At 41.5% G+C, this 12,116-nt stretch overlaps 1 protein-coding gene across 1 annotated transcript; it reads right to left on the bottom strand.

The window, feature by feature from the left end:
* Positions 1–639: 639 nt before the first annotated feature.
* LOC104491007 (thrombospondin-4-like) lies at positions 640–9,072 on the bottom strand (the record flags this gene model as incomplete). The annotated part of the gene is made up of 7 exons (XM_010133361.1): positions 640–758; positions 1,307–1,466; positions 2,942–3,049; positions 3,288–3,392; positions 4,748–4,900; positions 8,220–8,297; positions 8,935–9,072. Coding segments are annotated over 7 exons (861 nt in total), but the record flags the coding sequence as incomplete, so codon positions are not given.
* Positions 9,073–12,116: the final 3,044 nt, after the last annotated feature.

The following is a 12,116-nucleotide window of genomic DNA, read 5'->3' as shown; positions in this document are numbered from 1 at the left end:
ACAATAATTTAAAAAAATAAAATAAAATAAACCAGACAACGAATGAACAGAATTAAACTTGACTGGAGCAGTTCAAGCAAGATTCCTCTACTATGAGAAAAAAGTATCCCTCATTTCTCACCATAGTTGATTTCTTAGCCGCTTTAAAAATCCACCATTTTTCTCTAAAGTTTCCAGCATTTTTTATTAGTCAGAAAGGGCTTAAACAGAATTTAAAACATATGAAAAGTCTCACTGACTTCTCACGTAGGACCAGTGAGAGTTCTGCTAAATAAGGACACCGTGATTCCATCCGAATTAAAGAAATACTAAGGGTAACTAAATCACACCACTGCATAGTCTGACATTGGACTCGGTGGGTCTGGAGCATGCCCACATTTCAGAGCATGACAGTAGAAGATACTGGGAAGGCAGAGGTGCTAACAACAGCCCAAGCTATGAGACCACACCTGGTGGCTCCCCTTTCACATATCAGGAGAGTATGAAGCTCCATAAAACTTGCCTGAATACCTACTGTTAAGAGATAAAAACACTGTGGCTGCAGATAAACACTGAGTGTGCCACATTCTCTTACACCCATTTGGACCTCACAGTCCCTCTCTCCCTGCTCGAGGATACATTTCCCTTCTGCCTGTTAACCTGGTTTGGGTTGCTGATTGTAGGGCAGCTGTCACAGGCATCACCGACACCATCATTATCCTCATCCTCCTGGTCTTGGTTGGGGATCCTCTGACAATTATCCAAAAGGTTCTTAATACCTATTGAAAAGTGAACTGGGTGTTAGTTAAAAACAATTCCCATACCTGTTATTGGACTACATGAACATCAAGAACACTAAAAAGACTATTCCTTTTCAACAACTACTTAATCTCGCAATGACACTGCAGAGCAAATCTTTCTTATGTGTGCATCCATTCATTTAAAGGACGAAAGAAACACCTTGCTAAAAACAGCTTTCAACATCATCACACACACTTCATTAATTACACACAATTAATTCTGTCCTGTTCTTGTATCACATCTTACAGAATGGGACATTTCATCTTTGTTACTAAATTTGAAGGGCCGTGATTTTTTTCACTTCTTTCAAGCTTCTTTCAGCAGTGCAAGTAATACATCACGTAGCTCTTGGGCATCTGTGACAGGCAGCAGCTGGGTACTCTGGGGCATATTTGCACCTTTAAGGAATTACTGACTGACCAACGGCCTTAACTTACACATGAAATGTATGGCTTTGTTAACTCACAGCACATTCTGGGCAAGTTTCAAGAACGTCAGAGATGCTGGAAGTGAGAGAATTACCAACCATCTCCATCCATGTCATCATCGCAAGCATCTCCTTTCCCATCACCATCTGTGTCCCTCTGGTCATTATTCAGGACATTGCGGCAGTTGTCACAAGCGTCTCCAAAGATATCTTGGTCACTGTTTCTCTGGTTAACATTGGGAGCCAAGACACAGTTGTCCTGCCAGAGACACAGATCCAAATCAGACATGAACCAGGCCCTGAATCTTTAATTTCTACTTCAGTGGATTTATGTAACTCTTTTATTTATTTCTGTGTTCACAGAAAATGTGAGCAGTCTGACATTTTATAGGAATATTGGCTCTGGATCAGATTTCATTGGCTTCCTCAAAGCTCTGCTTTGAACCACACCATGAGAACCTTAAACATAAACACACTGTATCACAAGTCTCTATTTATAACTGACTTCTGATTCAAATTTTGGATGTGTACATGATGAGGAACCTGTTTTGGTGCCCTGGCTTCCTTACATGGTCCTTCTCAAAAGCTGCAGTTCAGAGACCCTGACAGGGTCTCAGTGAAAGGCCATTCCCCCCTTCTGGTAGAGACTCAAACCAAAGCTAAAACTTGCAAAAATAGGACTTTCTGATGCAAAAAGATACAGGTTTTGGTTGTTTCTTTTTCTTAATATGTGTATGTGTCAACCACGCTGCAACTGACTCTTCTCTAAGACCATCAGAGGGCACATGGAGAAAATTTCATTTCAAAGTGGTGTAATCTTTTGCTTCCCATCTTGCACATCCATGACCTTATCTTCCTGTACACATGGAGGCAGAACAGAGTGTAGCAACAATAAAGATGTTACGTGATCGCAAAGGTGCTGAACCTGCATATAGATTTGTAGTTGAAGGAAAATTTAACATCCTTCCTTGTAGAACTTTAATAAAACCAGTTGCTTCATGCTACCAGAATTTAGGGTCGATCTCTGAGGTAAAACAGCCTAAGACAGAACTTCTGTGATTGCTCGTCTGCCCTACCTCCACATGAACATTTGTACTCTGGATAGAGTGCTCTTGCTGTCTTCCTTGGAAGTGCATTAAGCAATATGACAAAAAGATCTTAATGTAGAACAACACTGGGCATGTGAGGATACCGGGTGAACACAAAAGAGCTTTTATGGCCTGGATTTATTCTCTGACATATTCTGCAGTAATGTACCCACTTGAAAACCTCTTTCACTTTGAGAACATGATTCGAAGCTTTTTCAAGTAATTGCAAGACAGCCATTAATTTATGAGGGTTTTGGATCCCTCATGGAATGTGATGTCAGGTCAACTTGCTCTTTAAAAAGAAAGACACTAATGCAAGTAATGTTACTGAAGGCCACGTGACAAAAGGCATGACAGAAGGACTCAAGTTCGGTATACAAAAAGCTCTAAAATGCAATGCTAAACGATAATAGAGCATGCAGTGAAGGGATTTAAGGCTGAGTGGCACAGCCTGGGATTTTTAAGTCTTATAATAGCAAGCTCTATATAATAGAAAAAGACAGAATTACAGAGCTGCTGCTGGTGATAGGTATGGGATAGTGCCTGCCAAATAGCAGTGAGCCACATTTCAAAATCACTGCCTATCGCGGTAATGCGAAATCCTTCTGTCTGCACAGACCCCTGCACTCTGATCTATACACAGCACCTGCTCATTGGGAATGCCATCTCCATCTGCATCATCGTCACAGGCATCTCCAATCCCATCAGCATCGGCATCTTCTTGTCCGGAGTTTGGGACAAATCTGCAATTGTCCTACACAAAAATAAGACATGTCTGGTGTTCCATGGATAAACTGGACGCCTTTGTAATTTGAATGAGTTTTTCTATTATTGTTTTAATTAATCAATTAATCAATCAAATTGAATACAAATTATCCAGATGAATTCAACAAATAGAAGAAATACGAATACACCTAGCCATGTTTCTTCCACTCTTCCTCTTCACCCTTTCACGCTCTGAATTATTATAGGATTAAGAAAGAATTTCTTACCTTTCTGCAGTTTTCAGCAGAGCATGAGAGTTCTTCGTTAGGATAGCCATCAATGTCAACATCTTTTCCACAAATATAACCATCACCAGCCCAGCCAATGCCACACTATCAATAAAACACCATGGTAGTACTACCAAAAGGTTAATGAGTCACTGTAGCGAGATTTGAGAGGGAAACCTCATGTCAATCTTGAAAACTAGCATACAGAAGGCACGGACAGACACTAAAGTACAATGAGGTACACTTCAGCATCTCTCAATACAGGGGGGAAAAAAATCTTTGTTTCAGGCTCTCTGTATCTAGGCACATCCAGAAAGAGCTGACTCGATGGTAAATGGAATGTGTGCCTGTAACACCTAATGATTTCAGTAGGAGCTATAAATTTTTCTTAGACACTGGTGAGAATCAATTTTGGTTCCTCATCTGCAGGTAGAGAAAAAGAGGAGAAGCAGGGAAAAGAAAAGCATATGCACCTAGCATCTCAGCAAGGGGCCCATGCTTAAATACTAATGACTGTGTTTCGTTCAGCATCTCAAGAATACATCTGCAACTAGAGGAAGTTTTGAGACAAAACTGTGCTCGCAGTTACTAAGTTTGCACCAGCAAAGCAAGTGCATCTGCACACAAGTTTCTTCTAGCCAATGAAGTAGTACCGTTTCAGATCAATGCCTAATTTGTGTTGTAACTGAAGATACATGCATGGAATTGCATGTAAAACTTTGGCCTCCCCTCAAAACGAGGACCTGACTGACACAAATATCTAGGCATCTTCCCATTACAGCATGGACTTCACATATCCTAGATTGTTCCTCTTTGAAACAGGTGGACACCAAAGCAAGTGCCAGCAAAAGAACACACTGTATCCACATTTAGGACATAGGATTAGTCTCTTGTTTCTCCTTGCAAGCTGTAAAAACTAAGTAATATACTTCAGTTAGACTCACAGAACAAAAGCTCATATGCCACTTGGTGTTCCTCTCCTTCCATGGCTGGGAAGCACGGTACAGCCTTCCTGTGCCTAGAATCTAGTCTCACTTGGAAAAATACCACCTCTATTGGGAGGCAAATCCAGGCATGTCGGGTATGCAGAGACAATCCCTACTCACAGCTATGTAGCTGAGCACTAGGAGAGAAATTTGTCCATGTCATGTCTTCTGTAGAGTGACACTTGACAGTCCTTTCTGAAGAGACTACAGAAAGTCTGTAAAAGCCATTCCCAAAAATTCTAATTACAGAGACGCAGTAAATACGGTACATAAGTATGTGTTCCTTACAGACATGCTACAAGAGGAAAACAACTGCAAGGTAGACTCAGCCTGGTTATTTTCATAGCTGGTCTAGGCCAGTGTGCCACAACCTGGTTAAAACACCCAACTGTATAAAATGACCACAAAGGCTTTCTGAGTTCCAGCCTAAAGAAGGCTTTTTCACTGTACTAATGCATGAATTTATGAACTCACAATACACGTCACTTCTCCTCTCCTCTCCTCAATACAACGGGCATGGAGACTGCATGGATTGAGGGCTCGATTTCTGCAGCTCCTCTCAGCCTGGCATCCCCTGACTTGGTTTCCTGTATATCCTGGTTTGCACTGGCCACAGTGGTAAGACCCCTGTAAGAAAAAAAAAAAAAAAGTTACTAGCCTGCTTTTTAACAAAACTCCTTTTTCTTTCAAAGCTTGTAAGTGAGATTCACGTTACACTGCTTATGCTGTGCAAGTGTAGTTCTTCATCCACTGAGGCCTCTTACATTGTCAACAAACTTTACTTTCTACATGAAATTCAGGTTTGGCTCCCACAGTGCACAATGGAAAGCACGTTCCACCGTTGCCTATTTAGACCAGGTTTTTGTTAAGCCAGACAAAAGTTACATAGTAGCAAAAGCTTCACCATGATGCCTTGTCCCTGCCAGCATCACTCCAAGCTGCTTCTAGTAACCAAAACTTTGTGTAAAATTCTAACCTGCTTCATCAGACTGAATGCTTTTATTTCAGTGTAAAGCAGGCCCATTAGCTTATCTAAACTCAACTGGGCACAACTTTTGATCAGAGAGAGACAAGAGAATTAATTTTATTTTAACTTAAATGTTTTTAAGCCAATTTAAACTAAATCTTGCTCTTCAGAAAAGAATTCAGGAGTTGACACAGTCACCCTGATCTACACTGCAAGAAAAACAACCCATGTAACCTTTTGCAATGGTTTACCTAAACACCTACATAAATATTTTATGTTTGTGATACTCTCTCGTATAGACAAACACAAAGGAGCTAAGCTATGGAATCTCAGTTTGTGCTGGGAAAAATCACCATATGAGATACAAACAGATAAATGCTCATAAGGAGTCTTCCTTGGGCATCTAATGCGGCTTTTATCTCTATCTCACATACTTCTACATTTATAACCTATGACATGGAAGTTAATTGAAAACAATCTTTTTTTCCTTATAGCAAATAATTATTTTTGACATGTCAAGGAACAGAAACTGGCAAATCTCTGACAAACATGCATCCACTCATTTGTGAAACTGATAGGCTTCATACAACTTTGCTCTTCCCATATAAAGCCTGGAGGAACTGGCAGGATTGTCCCAGTCTACTGTGATAGAGACAAACATCTACCACCCAACTGGGCATTATTTTTGTCCTCTGTTCCTAGCTCCATTCCAAATTTTAACTCTGTGTTGTCTGCATACTTTCAGGCTGGAGATGAAGATATACAGATGACTGAAGAATAAAATAATCCCTGGGACACGGAAGTGGCATGGCCTGTATAAAACATAGCAGCCCGTGCACTTCCTTCTAATAGATGCCAGAGCGTATCTTGTGGGGTCGGCTGAATTTGTTCAGCATATTCTCTCCTATATCAAGCCCTGCTATGCATTTAAATACCTTTAAGGCAGCACTTCCAGACCAAACTGTTTCTAAAGGGAGACAGGAATAAAAAACCTACACTGCTCTGTTTTGACAGATGGCCCTCTGCAAAGAAGGCCAGAAGAGGGCTAGTCATGTCTAATCATGATACAACATGACAGAAATGTTCTAGATAGTGAAAAAAAAATAGAGCAAAACATACTGAACTGTGAAAGCAGGCCCAGAAAAACAAGGTTATTCACAAAGAAAGCACACAACTTCAAACACTACTGGCAGCCTCCATGACAACCACCTGCAAAAAGGACTACCTTTACACCTACAGGATACTTTTAATCCTTGTTGTGGAGGAAGTCTGCTCTGTGCAGCCAGCTGTAGCAGAACAGTATTTGACAGTGGCACAAGCTGCAGCTACTCACAGCTTGGATGGGCATATGCTTCACTGGGTAAAAACTGTCTGGATGGCCAAGCTCAAATAGAGGTGGTGAATGGAGTTGGTGGCCAGTCACAGGCGGTGTTCTCCAGGGCTTAGTATTGGGGCTAGTTCTGTTTAATGTCTTTAGCAATGATCTGGATGAGGAGATCGAGTGTACCTTTAGTAAGCTTGCAGATGACACCAAGCTGGGTAGGAGTGTTGATCTTGAAAGTAGGAAAGCTCTACAGAGGGATCTATAGAGACAGGATCAATTCACTAAGGCCAATTGCATGACATTTAACAGAGCCAAGTGCCAAGCTTTGGTCACAACAACCCCCTATAACGCTACAGGCTTGGGGAAGAGTGGCTGGAAACCTGCCCAGCAGAAAAAGACCTGGGGGTGCTGGTCGACAGCTGGTTTAATGAGCCAGCAGTGTGCCCAGGTGGCCAAGAAGGCTGGTTTGTACCAGCAGGAGCAGGGAAGTGATTGTCCCCCTGCACTCAGCACTGGTGAGGCCACACCTTGAACACTGAGTTCAGTTTTGGGCCCTGAAGAAAGACAAGACAGACACCAAGGTTCAGGACTGTGTCCAGAGAAGAGCAACAAAACTGGTGAGGGGACTAGAGCACAAGTCTTATGAGGAGCGGCTGAGGGAACTGGGGTTGTTGAGCCTGGAGAAATGGAGGCTCAGGGGAGCCCTTATCATCCTCTACAAGTACCTGAAAAGAGGTCATAGCAAGGTAGGCATCAGACTCTTCTCCCGAGTAACAAGCAATAGGATAAGATGAAATGGCTTCAAGCTGCTGTAAGGGATGCTGGGAGGTTCAGTTTGGACATTTGAAAATATTTCTTTACTGAAAGGGTTGCCAAGTACTTGAACAGGCTGCCCAGGGAAGTGTTTGAGTCACCATCCCTGGAGGTGATTAAAAGAAGTGTGGATGTGATGCTTAGTGATGTATTTTAGTGGTGGACTTGGCAGTGCTACATTAATGGTTGGATTCAGTGATCTTAAAGGTCTTTTCCAACCTAAATGATTATATGATTCTGTCATTCTAAGTGAAAGGTCCAGCATGCTTCATGGCATTAAAATGGTGTATGCTCCTTCTGTAGGACCCTAACATCTTTCAAACATTTCTGCTTCTGCTGTGCTTATTCTCCTGGATTTTATATCTATGGGTTATACCAGCTGCAGTTCTCCTCCACTCTGTGCTTATTTAGAGGGATATCTGGTACTGTATAAATACCCTAACATTGTGAAGGCATTACTGCTATAAGAAGAGCACCCGGAGGAACAGCTTGTTATATTCCTGGGTGGGAAGAGATGAGGGGAAGCAAAGATTTAATCTTTCAAAGGAGGTTCCTTGCAATAACATACTCATAAACACACACAACTGAATGGTGTGGAGAGAAGAGTTCCTGCTGTTCCTCAGAGAAAATAGATACAGCTCAGGTGGACATACTAATGACAAATCAAGTATTGTTTTTTTTTATTATTAGTCAGGAAAAGAGGAAATGATTCTTTGGTTTAGAGGAAGCCAATAAACAAACTGTATTATTTAGCTCTTCAGTCAGAGCCATAAATCCAATTCAAGCCTCACAGAATTTTAAAACAATCAATTTCTTGAAGTCACAATTGAAAAGGTACTTACCAAAGTGTTTATGCAATGGGAATTTGGAACACAGAGTCCCAGTCCACCGCTCTGACATTCATCAATATCTAAGCAGACCTAACAATAAAACAAATCAACATTACCAACAATTGGTAATAAAACCAATGTCAATTCGAGATTCAAGTCTGAAGAAATGTCACTAAAGTTTAAGTCTAGAAAAGAGTAATAGCCTCTCCTGAAATCACACTCAGAATGGCACAGACATAACATGAGGCTAAGTTTTCAATGGGTCTCCAGACACATATCACCTGGAGTGTGTCTCCAGGGTTTATACAGAAAATTTCAACCTTAATATTGGCTTGTGGTTCATCCACAAGACATGAACCATGTTCCCCTTGTAGGGTACTACAGGAACATGTAAAAATTGTCAGTAAAATAGGCTTTTTCTATCATACTCTTCCTAGTTCAAAGCCAGCTCACAGAAAACAACAGAGCTCCCTTTAAAATCAATCAGTGATACCTGGGAAGATATCATTTTGTCTTGCCTTCATATCAGCCCCAAGTATTACACAGTTAATACTCCCATTAAAGCCAGCAAACACAACTCCAACCTTCTAATTACAACACTCTGAGCTCTCCCTAGCTCCTCAAGGCAGTTATGGGATGACAGGAGTATGAATATAAAGCAATACAGATGCATTGATGTAAACCAGCACCTTGCTATGGTGGTTGCTGCAGGGATTCTGTCACTCACCTGTTTATTGCTCTTGGCGTAGCTGACTCCTACACCTTGCACGGTTTGTCCTGTGTATCCTGGGGGACAGGTCTCGCATCGGAAACCTGGAGCAGTGTTCACACATCGCACTCCAGGGAAGCAAGGGTTGTAACGACACTGCAAAGAAAAAAATTAACTGAGCACGTGTTCCTGCTTCAGTAACATCCATGCTCTGACTATGTGCACAGATTGCTCAGTCAAAGGCAATGCTATGTGCAATGTCTGTGTGTCTTCTGTTCAGAGCTGGCTTATGAAGGACACAGTCTCTGCAGGTATTTCTGACCCCAGTAGGTCTTCAGCTATCTCTGTCATTTAAGTAAAATTTGCAATCTTCCATTACAGCCTGTAGGTGATGCCCTAAACTCTGATTCCAAATGGTGCCATTTGCTAGGCAGGTTCAGCTCCCTCAGAGGCTGAGAACCCCCTGGAAGGGTCCACAGCACAGTGTCAGGAAAGCCATGTAATTCCAACCCACTGAATAGTCCTGCAATTGTGTTTCATATACACAGAGGCGGCAGCAGCAGCATTTCCCCTCACTTATATTTGGGCAAATCTTGTAGCCAGAAGTAACCCAAACATGAGCCAGATGGCACCCACACATTTCTAGACCAGAGGCTCACAGACAACTCTTGGCAATTCTCCCAAAATACCACATGCCCACAGCATCATCCTCAGCCTGAAGGCACCATGTGCTTCATTGCCTCGTGAGGTTTTACAGAACAGCTGTAACCCATTTCACTGGCCTTGTGGGAGCCAGTTTGGGAACCACATCCCACATTGCTGCCTCTCCAACATCAACAGTAGTTGCTAGGTAGTATTTGTAAAAGTACCAAAAACATCAACATGCCTCCATGCTGCATATGGCTCAAAGACAACAATAAATAAGAATCATGAGAAATAAATACAAAAGTTTCAAAAATATGGCTTTTTCCCCTCATCTCTGTCTCTAAAGAAAAACATCCTCAAGCCAGAAGATATCCACCTAAAACAAACATGCAACTTGTAACCAAACACACACAAGGGACAAGAAAAGGTATGTTTCATATCAAAGTGTGTTTGATGGAAAGATTTGTTAGAAGTAGGTCCAAAACTAGTGTACGGAAAATGTAAAACCTAGGACAGACATTTTGTGTTCCTTACTGGCTGTGGATTTTCTACTGCAGGCAGCAGAGGGCACTCACATTACATCATACACAGAGCACAGCTGCAGCTCTCAAGATACACGGCACCAGCATGCAAAAGTGATGTCTTCAGACTGGTGATGATTAAGGGAGCATATTGCAGAAATGCTAACAGTGTCAGAAAAGATGATGGCAGCTCTTAGTAAGGAATTTTCTAGATATGTCTTTATTGGAATTTTTACATGAACTTCTGTTTCAATGCCAGTTATTAGGAAGTACAGAAATAATTTATTCAGTAGAAAGGTGCCCTCCCACAAGAGATTCCTAAAGAGCTTAAAAAGAAAAAACTACTTTCCTTCTTAGTCTCAGCTAACTCAGGAAAGCAAACAATACGAAACAACTCTTCTTATTAGACAATGAAAAGCTGTTGTCATATATTATCTCTTTCTTCCCCCTATAAAACCATCAGTGTTAACTGCTGTTAAAAGAGGTATTTACTAGTGAACAAAAACTGCAGCAGACTAGGTTGCATTTTAAAAGCAGCAATCACATAAAGACCTCCTATAAAAAAAGACTTTATGTTTCGCCAAAATTTCCTTGCTGTTTGTAATGTGAGATCAGGTCTGCCATATGGGGTGGCAGCAGGAACATGAGGGCACACCAATCTCCAGTGGCAGAGCCTGACTGCTCACAGAAAACCGTGTTAATGTTGGGCCTCTACAGACCAGTCTCTGTTTTCCCACCACTGCTATCGTGGGTAGAGTTGCTTCAACCCTGAAAATGGCAGGGAGATTACTGCCACGCTCTCAGTCTGGGTATGGCTCAGGAGGTGGAACCCATCTGTACTGGTGGGCTCCACCTCAGCTGACTTGAGTCTCTCACCATGTGTGTCTGTGGCATGAAACTCGCACCACAGCTGTCTCAGCTTCACCTCTTGCATTCGCATTTCAGAGCTTCACCTCCATTTTTTGTGCCTTCTGCTGCAAGCAGTCATAATCCATGTCACGTGAGTCAAAACAAAAGACATCGCCTACAAGTCAAGGGGCTGCCACACTCAACCCACTTTTTCTCCCCAGAGTTTTTCCACAGGCAGATATAAGTTGAGCATATCGCACCCTCTCTGCTGATGGCCTACAGAAGGGAGTAAACTAAAAGAGCAGTCAAACCACATCGTCTGTTGCCCAGGAAGGAGGAAAAAGGAATTGCTTTTGCTATTTTATGTCATTAGGCAGGTACATTGGTAGTACTGTGCTACCCACAGGCACAGTTAATGACCAGATTTTCCTCGTTCCCCAATCTACTGCTGTGTGCTTTTCCACAAAAATAATAGCAAATATAGAGATTAATAGCAAAAAACATCAGACAGAAAAAATGCAGTGAAGCTGTAAGTAGTTTTGTTGTTTGTATTCTGACTAAATGCCACATTCCAACTAACACAGGTTTTATTTAATAGTTTAAGATATTTATTAACTCAGTCCTCAATACAAGCAAGCTCTGAATTTCTAACATAGAGCACAAAAAAAAAAATATTTAATTCAACATTATCAACTCCCAATGCAACCATGAAGAACCAAAAGGAACAATAATAATAGAAGTTTATTTTCTTTCATAGACTTTTAAGGCAAGGCTGAAAACATGGCTCCAGTTTGGGTTGAAGAGAAGACTTTGGTCTCCAAGTCTGGTTCAGGAGCACTACAATTTAAAGAAACAAAGCCCCTACTGACAAAAAGAGTTTCTGCAGCCTAGAAGAGAAGCTACTATATCTTCTTGTGAAATAGAAACAACTACGTCAAAAGCTTGGTTTTGTTGTTTTGTTTTTTTTTTTATTCCCCAAGCATTAAACTCCTTTAAGTGACTTCTCAATTTCACACATATAGCCTCCATAAAGTTGCAGGAACAGCAAAATAGAAAGGTAGAATCAAATCAGGATTAATTAATATTCACTGTGCAAGCAGTCAGCAAATGCTGAAGACAACAAGCATTAGCAACCCATTACGTATGAAACAGTTGCTTTTTAGGCTTTTTTTCCCTTCCCCCCCA

Source organism: Buceros rhinoceros, unplaced genomic scaffold, assembly GCF_000710305.1.
Source record: "Buceros rhinoceros silvestris isolate BGI_N320 unplaced genomic scaffold, ASM71030v1 scaffold15393, whole genome shotgun sequence".
Classification (NCBI taxonomy): Eukaryota; Metazoa; Chordata; class Aves; order Bucerotiformes; family Bucerotidae; genus Buceros; species Buceros rhinoceros.
The sequence above is the reverse complement of the archived record's forward strand: the minus strand, read 5'-3'. Positions and strand labels throughout refer to the sequence as shown.